Source organism: Staurois parvus, unplaced genomic scaffold (assembly GCF_062004578.1).
Source record: "Staurois parvus isolate SC_StPar_1 unplaced genomic scaffold, SC_StPar_1.0 ptg000114l, whole genome shotgun sequence".
Classification (NCBI taxonomy): domain Eukaryota; kingdom Metazoa; phylum Chordata; class Amphibia; order Anura; family Ranidae; genus Staurois; species Staurois parvus.
The window spans coordinates 4,460,848-4,483,925 of record NW_028317910.1 but is presented as its reverse complement, the minus strand read 5'-3'; the positions used below and the strand labels follow the sequence as shown (position 1 = coordinate 4,483,925).

Sequence of the window (23,078 nt, the reverse complement as noted above, 5' to 3'; positions counted from 1 at the left end):
TTTTAGGACTGCTTATTGCCAAGACGTCACGAGTAACTAAAGGCAAAACTTTTTTTCGATAGAACGGAGAGGGATTTGAACATATGTCAGGTTTTATTGCTGTCTATGCCCCCAGAAAAAAAAAAGTGAATGTAAGCGAGTGTTAAATAACATCTAAAATTTTGGGTTGACATCAGAACACGAATAGAGGAGAAATCTTCCAATGAGGACACCAGTTCTGGTGACACAACTGGATTCTCTCACTTTTTGTTTTTGCTATGGGACAAGAAGTGAAGGAAGATTTCCCCAGTGGGACAGAGATGGAAAAAAAAAAAAAAACAAACTGATGGGCATTATAACCCTCCCTTATTCTATCCAAAATTAAAAAAAAAGTTTTGCCTTCAGTTACACTTTAGATTACCCTTTCCTCTCAGTGAAAAACACTTTCCTGCTTCCCCTATCCTATGTTCTGTGCTACTAGAGCTGAGGAACAAAATGTAGATGATTGAGGGCTTGACTATATTGTGATAGAGATGATTGTGGGCTTGGCTTTACTGTAACATGCATGATTGAAGGCCTGGCTATATTGTAATGTTGATAATTAAGAGATTGGGTACATTTTAAAGTAGATGATTGAGGGCTTGCATGTATTGTAAGGTAGACAATTAAGGGGCTTGACTGTATTCCAATATAAAACAGCATACATTTTATAGGCCAAAAGACAGTTTCAGTGAAAAGACGAACAAGGCAAGGCTCATATCAATCTTTGAGGTAAGAATGCAGAGAGCACAGAATGTTGTGAGCGTGCTGGATTTCTTTCAGGATCAACAGACATTTTTTTTGGCATGTACTGAATATACACCAATAGTATATTCAGCAGATCAAAAGGGAGCAAAATGAGCAGTTCATGAGAAGGTCTACATACACTTTAATTTCATCTTCACATAAGGGTCGCCTTCATTCAAGGACCTCCAGATGTCTGCCAAATGTATTCTATGAGCATGTATATGTTTAAGCAAAGCCATGTCAGCTGGCAGGACATCAGTGAAGCAGCGACATCAAATAGGCTTTATACAGTGTTAAAAGCAGGACAAGCATTTGTGCACAGCAAACAAAATAGCTTAGCCATCGCAGCTGGAACACGAGCGGTGAGCTGTCATCTTCAGTAATGGAAGAAAATAACTGGGGAAATGAACATGTTAGAGGAAGCAGATTACAGAGCCAATTACAGTATCATTATAGAGAATACCTGTATCGCTCCATGTACTGGGCCAGCTGGGAGTGAGCCTGACAGAACTGTAATGAGAGAGAGAGGGAGAGAGCGCTCAGTCCTGGGACCAACCAAGCTAGAAGGGAATCCAGCCAAAAACACAGCACTGAACATTAAAAAACAAAAAAAATCATAAATACTCTGCGCATTGTGGCATATTGGTAATCTTTGGCAAGATTTGTGTGCAGGGTAATTATGAACAGGCAAGGGTGAGCGCTGTGCCGCATGCCCCAGCATTCCCACATCTTTCAACACACGGATCGTACAAAGCAAACAAATTCAGCTGTAATCTAAAGACACTGTAAAAAGGAACAGTAAAATGGTTTGTGCTGTGTATAATCACACAGACATTTTAATTGTTAGAACAATTAGTGGAGCTGCTCCAGCTAAGTTCCTTGAATCTACTCTACTCTGGGGGTAAGTCCAGTTAAAATCAAAGGGAGTGTCAAAGAGCAACTGAAGTTTTGCAAAGAATATGCCATAAACAATGAAGCAAGAACAAATATTAAAGTGGTTGTAAAGGCTTAAGGTTTTTTTTTTTACCTTAATGCATTCTCTGCATTAAAGGGGAGAAAAATACCTTCCATAATCAGCTCCCCCACAAATATTTACCTGAGCCGTATCTTGGGCCAGCGCTGTGTCAGAGAGAAGCGGTGCTGCTCTTTCACACCTCACAAGAATCAGAGGCGGCAGGGGAAGCCACTGGCTCCTACTCCTGTCAATCAAATCCTGTGAGGAGGAAGCGAGAGGGGGATTGTGGGGCTTGTGCCACACCGTGTATGTCTATAAACACACACAGCCCAGCTGGGGATTGAGCCTGCACGAGTGTCCCCATGGAAAATGGCTTGCTATTGGGGCACTTGGAAGGGGGCAGAAGTCGAAAGCTAAAAAGGCTTTACAATCATTTATGGAAGTACAAGAGCAAAATCCATGTAATAAAAAAATTTTGGGTTTCCCCTCACTTTCTGTCTCTGTGACAGTGTTTAAATAGAGTGGCTAATCTCCCAATGGGACACAAACATCAATAAAAACTTTACAGAGGGTCTAACCCTTCTCCACTCCATCCAAAACTAACAGGTTTTGCTTACACTAAGATTTATGTACATTTCGGAAGGGCAACAGCAAGCACCACATTCTGTTAGGCTGCTACTTCCATACTATTAAACCCAACCCATTTACATATAGTATATAGACAAAAATGTATGGGCACCTGATCATCACAACCAATATGTGACCAAAACTATGTGGAAACAGCTCTAGATCATGGAGCTCAGGTCTTCTCTGTGAAGGGTACGTTTAATGCAATGGCATACAAAAGACATTTTACATAATTATGTGCATCCAACCTTTTGGGGAAGGTCCTTTTCCAGCATGACTGTCCTTGTGCACAAAGCCAGCTCCATAAAAGGCATGTGTTGACCAGTTTGGTATGGAGAAGCTTGAGTGACCTGCACACAGTCCTCACCTCAACCCTACTGAACACCTTTCAACTGATCAGTTGGAATGACAATTGCAAACCAGGGGTTTTCATCCCTACAAATGGAATTTTGGCTGAACGGACCCAAATTTCCACAGACACACTCTGAAATCTTGTGGAAAGTCTTTCCAGAAGAATGGGGGCTGCTACAGCAACAAAGTGGGAGGTAACCATTTAAGAATGAAAGTCCAAAAAGCTCATATAGGTGTGGTCATCAGGTTTCTACAAACTATTGGCGATGTTGTGTATGTATGCTGTTATGGAAGATAAAAGATTTATAGATTCCCCCTTCTAGTGGCTCTCTCTAAGGGTCTGTGCCAACAGGCTTTGGGCTAGTCAAAAATATGAGGTATGCTGTGTTCAAGCCCTGAATCAGGAACCCCCCTCATGGGAAGATAAGATGCTGAACACCAGCAACAGTTCATCCTATGCTCCACAGACTGCATAACTCCAAAGGAAAAGACTGGCTGTACACCAAAAAAAAAAAAATTAAAGCCGCCAAGCGCACGCAAATATGCAGCCTCCCGGCGTCTGGGCCTTCACGCCGAGCAGCCACATATTTGCGTACCAATTGAAAATACATATGTGCTGAGAGCGCGCACCCTGCAGGCTCCCAGCACATATGTCCCTGACTCACAGAAAGGTCCCGATCACATGACTGGGGGGGGACAGCGAATCATGTTGGTCACATGACCCTAAAACCCTGCCCCCCGGCTTCTGAATCTCTTAAAGGGCCAGGAGGCACTGGCGCAAAGGGCTCAAATGAAGCTTTCTCACCTGACCTGTAGTTGACCTCCTTCCGACCTGCATTTGACCTACTTCCATCAGGTTTTGCATTTTCAGACTTGTATGGGAATGCAAAACCTGTTTGAAGAAAGCAAAAGCCTGTCAACACATGCCCATAGTCGAGTCAGTGCAATCAACATCCTTCCTGAAAAATGATTGAGACTGTGGAGATAAAATCAATTAGTAACAGAGACTAAGTTTAACCACTTGCCCTCCAGAGGATTTACCCCCCTTAATGACCAGACCTTTTTTTGCTATTCGGCGCTGCACTATTTCAAATGGTAATTGCGCGGTCATGCAATGCTATACCCTAACAAAAGTTACCTCTTTTTTTCACACAAATAGAACTTTCTTTCGGTGGTATTTGATCACCTGTGTGCTTTTTATTTTTTGCGCTATAAACAAAAAGTCTGAAAATGTTGAAGAAAAAAAAAAAAAAACAATATTTTTTACTTTCGGCTATAAAAAATATATAGTAAACGCAAAGTTACTCATAATTCAGGCCGAAATGTATTGTTACATGTTTTTGGTAAAAAAAAAATCCTATTAAGTGTATATTGATTGCTTTGTGTGAAAGTTATAGCATCTACAAACCATGGTATAGATACTGAAAATTAATGCCATTTTTTGCTATACAGCACTAGACTAGTTTAACTTACAATTGAGTGGTCATGCAATACAGTACATAAATTAAATTTAGGTCCTTTTTTTCCACATAAATAGAGCTTTCTTTCGGTGGTATTTGATCATCTGTGCACCTTTTAGTTTTCACACTATAAACAAAAAAGGACCGAAAATTTTGAAAAAAAACCCAATATTTTCTGATTTCTGTCATAAAAAATATCCAAAAAACTCAAAATTTCATCATACATTTAGGCCAAAATTAATTGTGCTACATGTTTTTTGTTTAAAAAATCCCAAAAAGTGTAGATTGATTGCTTTGTGTGAAAGTTATAGCATCTACAAACTATGGTATAGATCAGGGGTGGGCAAACTTTTTGACTTGAGGGCCGCAATGGGTTCATATATTGGACCCGGGGGCCGGACCAAGAGTAGATGAATGATGTGTATGTGTCATCCATAGTAAGTATAGTAATATTCCCCCATAGTAAGCATAGTAATTCATCCCCCATATAGTAATTCATCCCCCATAGTAATTCATCCCCCATAAAGTAATTCATCCCCCATATAGTAATTCATCCCCCATATAGTAATTCATTCCCCATATTAATTCATCCCCCATAGTAATTCATCCCCCCTATAGTAATTCATCCCCCATAGTAATTCATCTCCCATATAGTAATTCATCCCCCCATATAGTAATTCATTCCCCATATTAATTCATCCCCCATATAGTAATTCATCCCCCATAGTAATTCATCCCCCCTATAGTAATTCATCCCCCATATTAGGTCCCCAAGTCCCCCCTGTGTCAATTCACTTACCTTTGCTCCGCACGTTCCTCTCGCCGGGTTCCCGCGCCGTTCCGGTGTAGCATGAAAATCTGTCTCCTATGAGGATCTGTCCCCCTCGACGTATCTGCGCATGTGCCAGTTTCAGGCATTAGCAGCCGATCGGCGATACGTCGATACGTCGAGGGGGACAGATCCTCATAGGAGACAGATTGTCATGCTACACCGGTCTCCTGACAGCCATCCTGACAGTATCACGCTCCACGGGCCGGATTAAAAGGTTCGCCGGGCCGTATACGGCCCGCGGGCCGTAGTTTGCCCATTGCTGGTATAGATAATAGAATTTATACAACTTTTACTTTCTGACTGCTCATCACATTTCTTGAGGTGCTAAAATGCCAGGACACTACAAACACCCCCAAATGACCCCTTTTCAGAAGTTATACACCCTAAGCTATCTGCTGAGACACATATTGAGTCCATGGAAGATTTATTTTTTTTACTACAAGTTTTTGGAAAATTACAAAAACTTTTTTTTTTTTTTTACACAAAGTTGTCACTTAAATGATATATTGCTCACAAAAGCCATGGGTATATGTGGAATTACACCCCAAAAAATACATTCTGCTACTTTTACAGAGTATAGGGATACCAAATGTGTGAGACTTTCTGGGAGCCTAGCCACATACAGGAGCCTGAAATCCAATGACCACTTTGAAAGCCTGAAGGTGCGTAACTTCCTCATTACACTTCCTCACTACCTATCACAGTTCCGGAGCCCCTGAAATGCCAGGATAGCACCAAACTCCCCCCAAATTACACCCTTTTGGAAAGCAAACACACCAAGGAATTTAAAAAGAGGCATGGTATTTTGCAGATCTCATTTTTTCTCACACGGTTTTGAAATATAAAAAAAGAAAGAGAAAAATAAGTTTTTGTCTTCTTTCTTCATTTTTCAAAAACTTGTGGAAACAAACGAGATACGCAAAATACTCACAATGCTTCTTATCAAATTCCTTGGGGCGTCTACCTTCCAAAAAAGGGTCATTTGTGCTATCTTGGCATGTCAGGGCTTCTGAAACTGTGAAAGGTAGTCAGGAAGTGTAATGAGGCCCTTTAAAAGCCAGAAGGTGCTTATTGGATTTTGGGGTCCTGTACTTGGCTAGACTGCCAAAAAGTCTCTCACATGTGGTACCCCCATACTCGGGAGAAGTATCAGAATGTATTTTGGGGAGTAATTCCACATATACCCATGGCATATGTCAGCAAAAACTTTTTTGACAATTTTGTGTAAAAACATTTTTTAATTGACTCAACATGCCTCTCAGCAAATAATTGTACTGGGGTGTCTACTTTCCAAAAAGGGGTCATTTTGGGGGGTGGGGGCATTCTATGCCCAGCATTAGAAGTTTATGCCACACATCACTCACTCTTCTAACCGCCTGAAGATCAAGCCTTTTCTGACACTTTTTGTTCACATGAAACAAATCAGTATTTTTCGCTAGGAAATTACTTTACCCCCCAAACATTATATATTTTTTTTAAAGCAGACACCCTAGTGAATAAAATGGTGGGTGCTGCAATTATTTATTTTTTTTTAATATTTTCTTTTACAAAGAATTTTATTATAGAATAGAAAACAGCAGAGAAGGGTGCTGCAATTTTTTATGTCACATAGTACTCGCACAGTGATTTTTCAAATGCAAACGTTTGGAAAAAAATACACTTTTATTAATTTTAATGCACAAAAACACAATACATACAAACTGTATACATTTTTAATATCCATAGGCAACGCTTTAAAAGTCTTTACAAGTACCATTTTAGATTTACAGAAGAGACCTAGTGTTAGAATTACTGCCCTTGATCTGACGTTCGTGGCAATACCTCACATGCATGATGCAACTGCTGTTTACATACTGGCACGGGTCAACGCTCGTGCACACAGTTGCATGCGCGGGGGGGGACGAGGGTACTTTTTTTTTTTTAAAGTTATTTTGATTTTTTTTCAATTTTTTTTACACTGTTCCTTTCATTTTTTTTTTCTATCAATGCTATCACAGGGAATGCAAATATCCCCTATAACTTCAATGGGCATTGTCATATATTCTTTTTTGAGAAATCTGGGGTCTATCAGACTCTAGGTATCTCCTCTGCACTTACATTATCTAATCTCGCCAAGATCGGTGTGATCAGATGCTTTCCCAATTTTCAAATGGCGCTGTTTATATCCTGCGAAACTGAAGTGATGAAATGCTCGTAGCTTCCAATTTCTTAGACCAGGGGTAGGCAACCTGCGGCTCTCCAGCTCTTGCAGGACTACAAGTTCCATCATGCCTCTGCAAGTCATAGCTGTAACTGTCAGTTTTGTAATGTTGCAATGCCTCATGGGAAATGTAGTTGCACAACAGCTAGAGAGCCGCAGGTTGCCTACCTCTGTCTTAGGCTATAGAGATGATTGGCACCATTCTGGTCTCCAATCAGCTCTATGGTCAGCTGGCAGAAACACTGGCTGCATTCTCCGGTACCAGCAGACACCTTTCTTGCCTCTCAGTGGAAATAGTGGGCAGAAAAGCGTCAGCTATAAGGCATAGATTTATTTATTTATTTCAGGTACTTATATAGCGCCATCAATTTACGCAGCACTTTACATATATATTGTACATTCACATCAGTCCCTAACCCTCAAGGGGTGTACAATCTAAGGTCCCTAACATACATTTGTACATACACATACTAGGGACAATTTAGACAGGAGCCAGTTAACCTACCAGCATGTCTTTGGAGTGTGGGAGGAAACCAGGGTACCTGGAGGAAACCCATGCAGGCACAGGGAGAACATGCAAACTCCAGGCAGGTGATGCCATGGTTGAGGTTTGAACCAACGACCTGAGTACTACCAGGCAGAAGCGCTAACCATTTAGCCAATGTGCTGCCCAGATCAACTATGTCACCACCTGAGCAGCGATGCTGTGTGGGAAAAACCTGCCAGATTTGAAAAGGTTCGAGGTATAATAAAGTTATCTACCAACAACAAATTAGTTACAACAAATTAGTAACAGTTAGAGAGGGAGATAACACAGTAAGTGAATAACACCCCACACTTAAAAACAGGACCCGGACACAATATAGAAAAATCTGTCTTACTTTTCCAAGCCGCAAGTTGCTGGGGGGGATTTCCCATATCATGGTGGGCATACCCCTGAAGGAATCTTTAGAATCTGGATGCTATAAGATTAGACCACAGCCCTGGACAGGTAAAGCACCCTGCACCTAACTACACTTATTTTACCATGTGCCAAGATAAGTGCTAAATAAAGAATCCAGAGCCCAAAGCAAACAGGATGGCACTGCTGTTACGAGGCCCAGGTATGGTTCCGAAGATGTACGTAGAGGGAAACGTATCCCGAAACTGCTAGTGCACCCTGAGGTAATAGAAGTGTCAGTAGAAGTAGTAAAGAAAAAGTAAAAGAATGGTTTAGAAAAACTTCTCCACTGGATAATTACCTAAAAACACTAGCAGAAAACTGGAGTCCCACAGTGTCAGAGGGGGTTATATGAGGGTGTACAAAGCTTTTGCCAGTGTCCTATCACCTGAAGGTAGTAGCATATAACCCAAGGTCTAGGACTTCCTTTCCTGGGTCCTGTACTGTCCAATTAAGATATAAGGATTTTTTACTACCTGTAAAATCCTTTTCTTGCAGTACAGCACAGGACAAAGGCTTCTTTAAAAGGTAACTCCACTTTCATGGAGATAAACACAGTATATAAAAAAAAATAATATAAACAACTGCGACACAAGTCATATTGTAATTGATGTTATTAAAAAATACCTTTACTTTTCAATCTTCAGCACTGTAATTATCTGTAAAATGCTATGTAAACTGAAGGCATTCTACAGAGAGATGGTGTACAGAACACCCCCCAGAAATGTAATTTCCTGCTTGTGTGATTGGCTCACTGATTTTCCCAGAAGTCTGCATTAAAATACAAGTCAGATTTCAGGCATCCATTACAACAAAGATGTAATTTTTGGTGAGATATTCCCAAAGGAAAATCATGTCTAAAGGGCTGCAGCTGATTGAAAATTGTAAAACCACTCCCATTCTCACTTTGCACACGGACACAGACAGGAAAGTAGAAATCTGCAACAAAGTTTGTTAAAATCCTTGCAATGTACATAGATCACCCATAGGGGAATGTTTTGTTTCTCAACTAAAGTTACTCTAAGCTTTGTCCATGGTTTGTATGCAGCCACTTTCAGGTGAAGACACGGGCAAAAAAAAAAAAGTGTTCAGAGACAACCCATATAAACATCCCCCCCCCCCCCCCCCCCCCAGTAATCCCTAGTTTTGTTTTTTTTTTGCAAGCAATCAGAGGAAAACTCCAGAAAAGTGGGAAGGAACCAAGAAAAGGATTTTATATGCAAGTCAAAAATCCTTATTTCTCAATAGGAGGCATACTATATGGCCAAAGCTATTTTGGTTATACTTCTGGGGATCAACAGGAGTACAGTTTGTTCTGCACTTCTGTGACCCATTTGCAGCCAACAACAGGCCACTGTCGGCTGACGTTACAGAGCCAGTGCAGGCTCTGAAAAGATCCCGACCAGGCACTGAGAGGCTGACCCAGCTGCTTCTGTGCCCTCAACAGGCCAATGCTCCAGTGAGCACTGGAGGGGCAGAACAGAGAGCCAATGACTGAGAGCAGTCAGAGCAGAGAAAAGAACTGAGCAATCAGTGGTGTTTGATCACTCAGTTCTCAGTCTTAGCGCCGGCAGTCAACAGATGCAGCATCCACCTGAGTATAAATGTTTATAAACCTGAACTTCTCTTTTAACTCACACAATACAGGACACAGACTTCTTTAATTTTTGACCATAGGACATCCCAAAGCAATAGAACTAATAGGTGGGAAACACAGCAGGTAATGCCAACAGGCTCCAAACAAGGGAATCAGCTTCCCAACTCAAAGAGCATCTTAAAAGTACTGTAAGGCTGAAGCTAGCATTAGCAGACTCTTGAACATCCACCTGATAAAACATCACAAATACATGCAAACAGAGGGGAAAACAGACACCAACGCTGAGCATTCTCATGAATTCCCAGTAAGGCTAAATCTGGGAAGATTGGTATAGACAATTGCAGCCTAATATTAATCACCTCAAAGACCTCAGACCAGTAGGCAATAAGCGTATGTCAATCCCAGAACATGTGGAAATAGGACCCCGGGTGGAGCGTGGGCACACAGGCTCAAAAAAGGAGAGACTTAAACCAGTTGGGCAACACAGTTAAATGGTTAGCACTTCCGCCTGGCAGTACTAGGGTCGTTGGTTCGAATCCCAGCCACGGCACCTCCTGCCTGGAGTTTGCATGTTCTCCCTGTGCCTGCGTGGGTTTCTTCCAGGTACTCCGGTTTCCTCCCACAATCCAAAGACATGCTGGTAGGTTAATTGGATCCTGTCTAAATTGGCCCTTGTATATGAATGTGAGTTAGGGACCTTAGATTGTACGCCCCTTGAGGGTTAGGGACTGATGTGAATGTACAATATATGTGTAAAGTGCTGCGTAAATTGACGGCGCTATACAAGAACCTGAAATAAATAAATAAACCAGTTGATATGAATGTCAGAGGAGGACTCAAAGGTGTCAAAAATCTTCAGAGCCACCAGGAGCGATGGGCCCTCATCATTGAGATACAACAGGGCATCATCTACATACAAGGACAATTTCTCTTCCAAAGCAAAAGCGCTCATGGGGCTTTTGAGGAGCGTTAAAAACGCTCCCCAAACGCCTGTCTAACGCCTGTCAAACGCTATAGGGGTGTTTGACAAGAGTTAGAAATAAAGTCAAGTGTGAACAAGCCCTTACAGAGGTGGTAAGTGCTGCAGCTGAAGTGTTTTTATTACTAACAACCACAGGGGAATTCATTTTTTTTAATATATGCCTAAGCTATATATATACTTAAGCAGGCCATAGACAGGGAGAAAACCAACCGTTTTTTTTTTTAAAAACGAAAAATCGGTTGTTCAATCAGCCGACATTACCACTATTGGTAAAAAAAAGGTCGGCTGATTTTCGTCCCGTCTACGGCCGGCAATTATATAGAATACATGCAGAAGAAGAAGAAATAGAATATGCAGAAGAAGAAGAAATAGAATATGAAGAGGAAGGAGAAATAGAATATGAAGAAGAAGAAATAGAATATGAAGAAGAAGAAGAAATAGAATAGAATAAAAAGAAGAACTAGAATATGCAGAAAAAGAAAAAGTTGCAACATTGTATCTATTTGTATCCATTTCGGATACAGATGTTTCTATTCGGATACAAATAGATACAATGTTGCTATACTTTTAAATGTCAAATATAATATCGGACTGAAATTCTTTTTTTTTCTACTTCTTCATATTCTATTTCTTCTTTTTCTTCATATTCTATTTCTTCTTTTCATTCATATTCAATTTTTTTCCTTTTCTTCTTTTCCTTCTTCTTTCATGTCACTGCTCATGCGTATTTTTAAATATCGGAAAAAGATCGGCAAATTTGTCCATCATTGCCGCGAAAATCGGCAGAACGACAAATTTGGCCGATTATTTTCCAGCAGGACCGATAATCTAAAAGGTCAAAAATCATGAAAAACGGCCGACCGATTACCGCACTAACGTTCCGAAAATGGGACGATTTTTTCTTTTCGGCCGATTTTCAGTCGTTTTTCATCTCATCTATGGCCCGCATTAGGCTTTATCTGATGCTCCTAGATTTGTTTTGGACATCAAGGCACATAAAAAAGGAAGAAAAAAAACTTTCCGTTCTCTTTAAACTTTTACATCATGATGTTAGTAAAATGAGAAGCTCGTAGACCAGCTCTATAAATTTAGGACATCTTTTCAAGAGTGGCAGCCATAGAACTTTTATACACAACTGGCAGTTTAAAAAGAAAAATTTCTTTAGATTTACAGAACTCACCCAGCCCAGAGGGGGGAACATATAAGAGGATTTTCACTATAAAAGCAATACTGCATTAGAGACAAAAGTAACTAAAAGCAAGTTGAGGGTGAAAAAAAGAATTATGCACAGGGTGCAAAAATAAAACGCATAAATAAAAAATATCGCCACCTAAGAGGCTGCGTTCCCAATGGGGAAGTTAAAAGCACTGCTCCCTCCCTACTCAGTGCTGAGCCAATTATGCAGCCACACTCTCTGTGCAGAGAAGACTTCTGATAAAAACAGTACTCGGAAAATGTCACCGCATGTTTTAAAAATGAAATTTACTGCCTCTCTCCATACACTTTCATCTCCATCCGCTGCTTGTTCTGTCTAAATCCTTAAAGTGGAACCATATAGCCTTTTTCTTTTAAAAAACATCTCACTGCTTTAAATCAGGTATGAGGAGCTCAAAAGGAATTTATAAAAAATGCAGCTAAACTTGTAGAAAGTGAGATACAAAAGATGTAGAGAGAGAACAAATACATACTGTTAGCCATGACAGAATTATGACTCAGTGTGTTTCCATATGTAAATGTGACTGCTGCAGAATTGTTAAAGTGGAACTATGAGCAAAATAAAAAAAAATATATATATATATATAATACAGCCTTTTAGTAGTATTAACAGCAGGGGCAGACTGACAACTCATGGGGCCCCCGGTCAGTAGGAGCTCATGGGGCCCCCGGGCAGTAGGAGATCATGGGGCCCCTGTGTCCTTGCCTTCACTCAAACCACAATCAAAAAAGCCTATGAAAGGTACCAGGAGCATCTCATGGGGCCCCCTACTGACCCCGGGCCCTCGGGCAGTGCCCGCGTTCCCAAATGGTCAGTCCGCCCATGATTAACAGTTATAATTACCATTTGCTTTTCTAACTGCTCTTAACATAGATTTATTGCCTATTGATCCTGTCAGTAGATGTTAAGTGTGACAACACTTTGGGGTTGATTTACTAAAGGCAAAAAGGCTGTGCACTGCAAGTGCAGTTTTTTAGATTCGAGGGGAAGATCTGAAATGAGGCGAAGCTCTGCTGATTTCTTTCATCCAATCATTTGCAGCTGTTTTTTTTTTTATTTTCCTTGCATTTTCCCCTTAGATCTAGAGCAACTGCACTTTCAGTGAACTTCCAAGTGCACTTGGAGTGCACAGCCTATTTGTCTTTAGTAAATCAACCCCTTTTGTGCGCTGCAGTAAAATCACTCTAGCAGTGTCACTCTGGATAGGGCAATTTAGCTATACTTTAAAATAAGTAATCTCAAGAACAAAATGTAATACATTGCAGCTTATCAATGCTTTGATGTGGTTGCTGCATTAGTTTTCAATTTTCAGGAAAAGAACATTTTCAGAAAGGAAAATATCTGTAGATCCTGCCAAAAATACAGTATCCATGTCACTTGCTGTGGGAAGATCTAAAAGAACAATATAACCTTGTTCTGTAAACTACTAATCTGCCAATGGCTCCTGCTGCTGTTCGAGTTCCTGTGTGAAAAAGGGGAGAAGGGATGCGGCCATGCACAGAGCTAAATCTATTCTTCCCTTTGTTCCTCTTTACACAGGGAAGGAGGAGAACAGAGAAGTAAAAAAGTTTTTTTTTAACTTAAAGTGATTCTAAAGGTTTATTTTTTTTTTCAAGAAAAAATAACAAACATGTCTATACTTACCCTGCTGTGCAGTGGTTTTGCACAGAGCAGTCCGGATCCTCCTCTTCTCGCATCCCCTGCCAGCAGTCCTGGCCCTTCCCTCTTGTCGGGTGCCCCCACAGCAAGCAGCTTGCTATGGGGGCACCCACTGCTCCGTGTGTCCATACACACACGGAGCCAAGCCATGGCTTTGCCCCGCCCCTTTCTCTTCTCATTGGCTCACTGGCTGTGACTGACAGCAGTAGGAGCTTCTGTCTCAGCCAATGAGGAGAGGGAGTCCAGGGATAGCTGAGACTCCAGTGCACATTGCTGGATCGAGAGTAGGCTTAGGTGAATATTTGGGGGGGATGCTGCACAGAAAGGTTTTTTACGCATGAAGGTAAAATATCTTGAGCCTTTAGAACCACTTTAATGCAAGGAATACTTTAACCTGTTCAAGCCAAGAGTACGCAAATATGCGGCCTCGACTCTGAACGGGCCAAAAATAAACAAACGTGCCAAGAGCTGTAAGCTCCCAGCATATTTTCACTACTTGCGATTGGGACCTTTCCGATCGTCTGACCGCTGTTACAGCCAATCACAGCAGTCATATGACCTTAAACCCCGCCCTGCCTCCTAGCGTCATAAATCCCATAAAGGGCTGGGAGGCGCCGGCGCCAAGGGGTTAAGGTAACAAACGTGTTTAGCTTTAGTATCACTTTAAACTAAAAAAGGTATGAGAAATAAAAAAGGAACTCTTATACTAAATACTAGCAAATACTAATGCTCCCTGGGGGTGCAACATGACCTTGTCCTGGACTCACTGTACAATATCGCAGAGAAAGTCAAAGCTGCTCTCTGTAGGACTGGAAACTGCCACTGCCAGAGAAGAGGAGAACAAACCCTGGTATGTCACGTGACCAGCTAGAAGAATTGTGGGTTTTTAAAGCAGGGGTTGGGTCTCTAAAGTTTGTAAATGGGGGGTTTTTGTTTTCAATAAGTGGAGCTGGGTTAAAATGATAAATTTTAGTTACCACTGATAATCAAAACAAACTATTTTTAATCAAATAAAAAACACCAATCACCCCCCCCCCCTTCCCCCAATGGCTTAAAATTCAAACTACATAAAAAAAAAAAAAAATCAATGCAAAATAAGATAGGTACAAGGCCAGCAAAGAATGCTACTAAATAAAGCTGTAAATTGTGATCAGTTAAAGGGCATTATCTGAGGAGAATGTAATAATATCTGTTACTGCTGCATTCTGGTAGAAATTATCAATAATATCCTACAGCGCTATTCCTGGCAGGTCTGAGCATGCGACCCGATTAAAATGCATCTCACAAATCCAGATCCGTGGGATTATATAAATGTAAATGAATGGACAGACGTGACTCGGTGGCATACAATGTCGGGCAGCTTCGCTGATATGGTCGAAACAAACACAATTGGTCAAGGAGAAAAGCACATTGTGATCACTCAGCCAGAAAACCAATTACCGCGTTCATCAAGCATATATTGCTTTTTCAGACAGGGGCCAGGGTATTTGTTTTCTTATTTAACATCCAGAAGGACAACAGTAAAATTATTTGGAAGGGCTGGAGCTAACACAGCTAGTAAAATCACTTAAAGCTAAACCACAGACAGGCATTAAAGACACATATGATTGCAGTTCTGTTTCATTAATACATCATTAAATGTATTTTTATTGCAAGCAGTGTAAATACCTGAATGTACCATATTACCAGCCTCTTGCAGTTCCTGTAAAGACGGTAAGAGTGATATACAGTAGGGTTGCACCGATACAGATGCCAATACTACGCATTTGCACGAGTACTCATACAAATGCTCAGACACCTGAAGCCGACACCTTTGTGGTGCGATTTGAGACCTTACAAAATGAATGGGCTCAAATCGCACTGCAAAGAATCGCATGTGATTTGAACAGGAATGCGATGTGATTCCTTTCCAAATCAAATGCGGTTTTCCTGCAGATGTGGTGCGATTTGTGCCATTCATTTTGTATGACTCAAATATCGCACTGCACCTGCAGGGAATCCACATGTGATTCAGACAGGAATCTCACCGCATTCCTGTTCAAATCACATGCGATTCTTTGCAGTGTGATTTGAGCCCATTTATTTTGTATGAACAGTGTGCTTAAAGTGAAGCACAAACACAGCACACATTGTAAAACCCGTACATAGTTTTTACAAATCAAATCATACCACACAAGTATCAGTAATTGGTATCAGCGAGTACTTGAGCACAAGTATTGGTACTTGTAGATAACAAAAATGGTATCGGTGCAACCCTAATAATCAGCACAGTGCTTTCAATCACCAGGTCCTGGCCAGTGATTACTCACCAGCACCAGGTGATTGCCAAGGATCTCCAACTGGGGGGAGAACTGTTTGTAAACAAAAACAGTTCTCCTGTCAGCTCCTGCACACTGCTTTGCATGGCTGTGCACAGCACAGCTATGCAAAGCAGTGTGCTTAAAGTGAAGCACAAACACAGCACACATTGTAAAACCCGTACATAGTTTTTACAAATCCAATCATACCACACAAGTATCAGTAATTGGTATCAGCGAGTACTTGAGCACAAGTATTGGTACTTGTAGATAACAAAAATGGTATCGGTGCAACCCTAATAATCAGCACAGGCAGCCATTCAGCTGTACTGCAGTGCTCATTTGCTAACAATGGGCTTGCTGATAGGAGGAGAGAGGAGGTCCAAGAGCTTCTCCTTTCTTAATCCTCTAGAAGTTACTTAACCACTTTAACGCCGCCCCATAGCAGAAATACTGCTACAGGGAGGCATCAGTGCGCAAAATCATGTATATATACACATGTGATTTAGCATTTCTGGGTAGGGGGCATGCCCATTTGCATCCACAGCTTTCAATCACCAGGTCCTGGCCAGTGATTACTCACCAGCACCCGGTGATTGCCAAGGATCTCCAACTGGGGGGAGAACTGTTTGTACACAAAAACAGTTCTCCTGTCAGCTCCTGCACACTGCTTTGCATGGCTGTGCACAGCACAGCCATGCAAAGCAGTGTGCTTAAAGTGAAGCACAAACACAGCACACATTGTAAAACCCGTACATAGTTAACCCTTTGATCGCCCCAGATGTTAACCCCTTCATGCCCAATGCCATTAGTACAGTGTCAGTACTTTTTATTAGGGGATGTCAGTGACACCAAATCAGTTCCCCCCAGTGTCACAATGCCTGCTGCAGTCCAGCTATAAGTTGCTGATCACCGCCATTACCAGTAAAAATAATTTTAAAAAAGCCACACACACACACACATCGCCATTTATAAATGCTATAACATTCACGTAAACCAATTATTTTACACACATTTGGATTTTTTTTTAGCAAAGACATGTAGCAGAATACATTTTTGCCCTAAATTTATGACATTTTTTTTTACTGGACATGTTTAACAACAAAAAGTCAAAAATATTGTATTTTTCTCAAAAAGAAAGCTGTATTCGTAGGGAAAAAGGTTGTAAATTTAATTTGGGTGCAGTGTTGCATGACCGTGCAATTGTCAGTTAAAGTAATGCAGCGCTGTAACGCAAAAGATGGCCTGGTCAGGAAGGGGGGTAAATCCTCTGGAGGGCAAGTGGTTGACTGCAACAGAGAAAATCGTGTTTCCTCCTCTACCATACAGAGCTGTGCTATGCTGCAGAGCTGTGTGAATCCTAGGACTAGAAATACAAATACAAAGTAGCAGGTAAAATTGCTTACTATATGTTTGTCATCTGTGTATTTAGCAGTTTGCTTGGAGTTTAGCTTTAAGGTATATTTAAGGTTCTTAAGGATATACAGTACGTGTGATGAATGGATATGGTCAACTTGATGTAGATTACCTTCTCAAATGATCACGCTTTAAATCTTTTTTTTTTTTCTTGCTTCTGCATAATTTGTAATTATATAAATACACATGGGGCAACCATATTTAAAAAATACATGAGGGCTCTGCTACGTGTTTAGGCTACCCATACATACCCAAATTTTTTTTTTTTGCTCAACCAGTGGGTTGAACAACAAAAAACAAAAAAAACCAACCCGATTCCCCCATCCACCTTGTGGGTCTTTGTATTTTTACAGCATGACTCCCCCCACCATCAGAATACACAGATCAGTGCAGCAGTCTATTGAATTCAGTGCTGATCAAGAGACTATAATCCGACAGGCAGTTGAACATTAGATTGACTTCCATTTAACCACAGTGGCCATACATGGATTGAAATTTGGTCGCTCCCTGCTAAACTGGCCAAATTTCAATCCTTATGGCCAGCTTTAGTGTAGTTTCTATTTAAAAACAGAAGAGACAGGTGACTCACCTGGGCCCCAGTGACTTGTGAACTGTGCATGCCGGTAATAGTGTCAATCAGGTTATGGGCCTCATCAATAATCACCACCTGATTCTTCAACTTAATGCCAGAAGCACGCCGAGTGGAATCATGAAGCAGCATTTGGTAAGGTAACACGACCAGCTGTAAAAAATATCAGAAAGCCAATGGACATATAATTATGCAGCCACTTTGTACAGACAGGAGATGCTCATTACACGTTTAAAGCAGTATTTAACCCAATAGCGAATATGTATTATATTGTAGCTTATAAATAATATGATGATGGATTCATTAGTTTTTGGGGTTTTTTTAGACATTCTTTCTTTTATTTTCAACTGGGGATCTAGCCAATAAGTCTGTTTTTCAACAGAACAAGCTAACCTGCTGATGTAGCAGTTCGAGGGCTGGTACAAACCATTTGACACTGATGGGTGCTTACAATGGTCATTATTTATTGATGTAAAAACTTTATCCTAAAAGGAACAAAACTGCTGCTGTAACTGCTTAAGATGGGGGTTGGCTTCAATTTGTTTAGTGTATCGAAATCTGCTAGTACATCTAACACTACCATCATCCAGACCGACAATGCGATATGTGATAAAACGGGCTCACAGGGTCCCCATGGGGAAAAGAATACCTAGCGCACCCCCGCGGCCCTTTCTGGTTCGCTTCTTCAACTACAGGGATCGGAACAGTGTTCTTGGTGAGTCCCGGAAACACCCTACGATAATACCACCGTATGATAATACCATGGTTCACCTTTACCCTGATTTTTCGGCTGAAGTGCAGAAGAAGCAAAAATCCTTCACGGATATTCAAAGGAGACTCTGCGACAAGAACATCCCTTATAGTATGATGTAACCCAGCTGACTGCGGATTCCTCGTAAGGGTACGGTCTGATTCTTTGACATCCCTGAAGCTGCGGACAACTGGCTGTCCAAGTTACGCACAGCGACCTTTTATCTACAGTGTGTCATTTTTGCTTTCACCCACTTTTTTTTCATTCCCCTCCTGGCCTGGAGCTTAGACTGGTAAGCTGTGATGTCCCTCTTCTCCTCCATCCCATCCCTCTCCTCTTAGGGGGACCTGTATCATAAATCTCCTCATCACCTTCGTACCTCAGGCTGCTGCTGATTATGGGTTCCCCAGGGTAGGTGTGGGGTGGTGGGGTTTTAAATTCCAGCCTTGGCTGAGGGGTAGCATATCCTCCATGTTTCTGAAGATTGACAGCCTGCCAAAGTTCTTCTCCTTATACTAGGATTATCCATGCCCCCCAGCCCCATATCCCGCCCCCCACCCCCTGTTCCTCCAATACACAGAAGTTTATCATAAAAGTTTAGCAGAAAAAACTGTTTAAAGAACCTCCCCACTAGGTGCACAATCATTGCAATATGTTTGGGGATTAAACTGTGATAGCTAGTTGATGTTAATTGTTTAGCTACACAGTAGGGTGTTCATTTTGTTGAGGGTATTTTTTTTCGCTCACTCTCCTGGTTATTGGTCAGGTAGTACACATTTCCAGGGGGATTACATATATTCCTATCCATGACAAATCTCCATACTCCCTGGGGAGTAGTAGTCCCTCTGAAGTGATTTTTCTTTCTCCTTAGCTTATTTTGTATGATTTTCACTATGGCTCTTAATTTGATATCATGGAATATAAGAGGCTCAATGACAAAATTAAGCATTCTTTAATGTTTAAATATTTACACACTCACAAACCACACATCCTATTTCTCCAGGAGACCCATCTCATTGGCTCTAAAATATTAGCCCTCCGCAGGGCCTGGGTCAAACAAGGGTTTCATGCCACTTATTCTGTCTATGCTAGGGGAGTTGGCATCCTTTTACATAAAGCCCTACAGTACATGGTTATAAAAGTAATGATGGATCCTGGGGGTAGATATGTTATTTTGCTATTGGAATTGTATGCTGCTGCTATATGGGCATATGTGCCTCCCACCCCCCGTTGACTCGGATATCCTGTACCGTATCCAGGAGTGTCTAGCTCCCTTTCTACCTGTTAGAGTGGTCATAGGGAGAGATTTTATTGCTATTTTGGACGCGGCTTTAGTTGCCTCTAATCCTAATAGGAAGACCTCTCAAGATCTGGTGGGTTGGGCAGATGCCTTTGGCCTCATTGAAACCTGACACTGGAAACATCTGGAGACCACACAGTATTCCACATAGATCTGGTATAGATATGATCTTCAGATCTTCCTCTGTGTTGCCATTCATGAACTCTGTGTCCTACTTACCGGCTGGCCTGTCTGGCCACTCCCCTCTTAAACTCGTTCTGGGGGTGGGTGGTCGGTAGAACCCAGGTTGCTGGAGATTGGCCCCTGGCTGGATTCAAAACTCTAAGGTTAAGGAACTAGTCGATAAAAACCTGATTACTGGTCATTTAATGAAGGATCTACATCCTCGCTTATGGTTTGGGAGGTGTACAAGGCCACTACTAGAGGAGAATATACTGTATATCTGCAATTAAAGCGGTGCGATCAGAGGGTATCTCCCACACTACTGATCTTGAGGGAGGCTGCGCCTGTGGTTGCTTTTGCCAACTCAGCCACTACGGATAATTTCTCCCACCTGGAACAGGCCAGGCGTGATCTTAAGGTACACCCTTACTGATATTGTCCAATCTGATGCCAGAGCCCTAGCAGGAAAACTTTTTGAATCCGGGAATAAAAACAGAAACTCCTTGCTATCAAACAGTGATACCTGAGATATATTTCTCTATGGGAGGGCTACTTACCTCTCCTTCAGATATTCCAAAGGAATTTACTGTGTATTATACTTCTGTATATGAGCGATTAGAGTCAGTCCCCGATACTGTGACTCCCAAGGTATCAGAATTTTGTTGCCCACCCTTTCCCCAGAGGATAAGGAAACCCTAGAGGCCCAAATATCGCCACTAGAAATTGGGGCTACTACCCATTCCTTTCCCAGTAACAAGACTCAAGGCCCAGATGGCCTTCCGGGAGAATGGTATAAAAATCATGGCCCTGAATTGGCTACAAAACTTCGAGACTTATTCTTTGTATGCCTGGAACAGGGTTCCACCCTCAATGTACCAAGCTTATGTAGTCCTGCTCCCAAAGCCAGGTAAAGATATCAGATACTGCACGTCTTATAGGCCTATTTCTCTCCTTAATTACAACCTCAAAATCCTTGCTAAGGTTCTGGTGGCTAGACTAATGAAAGTCCACCCATCTCTGATTGACAAAGACCAAACGGGCTTCATGCCCGGCAAATCTACTGATATAAATCTGCATAGGGTATTTACCCACTTACAACTCCTTAAAGAGGGTTCCGCTAAAAGAGTCTTGGTAGCACTAGATATAGAAAAAGTCTTTGATTCGGTTGGCTGGCATTATCTAGATCTGGTCCTAGAAGCGTTCAGATTTGGTCCATCCTTCCGCAGATGGTTCCATGTACTATACAAAGCTCCGGTGGCTTGTATTAGGTTGGGGGGAGCTCTGGCTTCTCCCTTCCCTGTTCAACGTGGCACAAGGCAGTGGTGCCCCCTGTCCTCTAACCTGTTCGAGTTGGCCATGGAGCCTTTTGTGGCAACCTTAACACAGGCCGACAATGTGACTGGCATTACAGCTGGATCAATCATTGAAAAGTTAGCTCTGTATGCTGATGTTCTTTTATTTCCTAATGACCCAGTTCTGTCTTTCTGCTGCCCTGAACATCCTGTCTTCATTTGCCACAATTTCTGGTTTACGCATTAACTGGGAAAAGTCTCAAGTCCTTCCTATACACTCTGAAGCGCGGGGAGCGGGAGACCAGGCTCATCCGTTAAAATGGGCATCATTGATGCACTATTTAGGCAACATTATTTCAACTAGGGCATGTGACTGTTGCTCAATGAATTTGCACCCGCTGGTCCAGACCATTAGGCAGAGGTTGAAGGCATGGTATAATCTTCCATTAAATGTAATTGGAAGGATCAATTTGATCAAAATGAAAGTGCTTCCAGTGCTCTTATATGTGCTCAGACATTCCCCAGTGTGGATACCAAAAATGTTTTCCATCAATTGCACTCCCTTATCGGTTCCTTCCTTTGGCAGTCCCGTCCACCTAAAATTTTGTAAACTAATTCTTCGCAGGCCATGAACCCAAGGTGGCTTGGCATGTCCAGATTTTTACACGTACTTTTTAGCTGCTCTACTCACTTATGCCCATAATTGGCTAATTTCTGATGACACAAACTCCTCAGTTGTTCTTGAGGCGGATTATGCTGGCTCTTATCAGACACTCAGGAATTTACTATATAGGGGACTGTGGGCTGTATTTTCACCTCTGCTCCCCTTAATGCGAGCAGTTGTCAGGGCCTGGTTTACAGTCATGCCCCGGGCCGCTTCAGCCTCTGCCTTCTGGTCTCCGCATACACCCTTGTGGTACAATCCCAACCTGCCTGAATTTGAGACTTACCCGGACCCTAAAGGTGTGGGCCTCAAAAGGTAGTAAATATTTAGAGAACATATGTGACAGAGGCTCGCTACTCACTTTTGATAGCTTGAAACTCAATACGATCTTCAGAAATTCCCACTTTTTCCAGTTTCTCCAGCTCTGACATGCCTTCCGCTCACAATTTGGAGCGGAATCAATTCATCTGATGACAGATGATCTTGAGTCTCTCCTTCACTATCTATCCCTTAAAAAGCCATTTGCATTTATCTAGAAGGCCATGCTACTTACGATTCATGTGGGCCTACACTCCCTCCAGATAAAGTGGCGGAAGGAAATTGACGAATTTGATGTAGAGGATTGGGAAGATGCCTGGCATTACCCTTTCACACAACTAGTGGCTACCAGAGACAAATTAATATAGTTTAAGATTTTAAATATGTCCTATGTCCGGCTAGGCTCCATAGGATTTTTCCTGGAACAGCATCCGACTGCTGGGGCTGTGGCACAGCTGCAGCAGATTTCTATCACATTTTTTGGCACTGTCCCCACATCTCTGCCTTCTGGAGGGATGTTACTGAATTTATTCACTCCGACTACCATTTCTATTCCCCATATGGTGGATGTGTGTCTCTTGGGCCTAGTCAATCCACTGGCACATACTAGGGTGGTAAGGACGCTTCTTGGTCTATTACTCTTCTATGCCACAAAGGACATTGTGTTACAATGGAAGAAGGTCCAGGTTCCCTCATTAAACTTTT

General features: G+C 41.8%; 1 protein-coding gene across 3 annotated transcripts in view; it reads right to left on the bottom strand.

Moving 5' to 3' along the window:
- DDX11 (DEAD/H-box helicase 11) overlaps window positions 1-23,078 on the bottom strand; it is a 131,457-nt gene that overhangs the window by 44,756 nt on the left and 63,623 nt on the right. For all 3 annotated transcript variants that reach the window (XR_016311937.1, XM_089671751.1, XM_089671750.1), the window contains exons 10-11: window positions 17,887-18,039; window positions 1,229-1,275 (exon numbers count right to left, since the gene is read on the bottom strand). Coding sequence is in view for 2 of the 3 variants with exons in the window: in XM_089671751.1 (XP_089527877.1) it covers window positions 1,229-1,275; window positions 17,887-18,039 (200 nt within the window). In the remaining variant the exon portion in view is untranslated. The remainder of the gene's footprint in view (window positions 1-1,228; window positions 1,276-17,886; window positions 18,040-23,078) is intronic.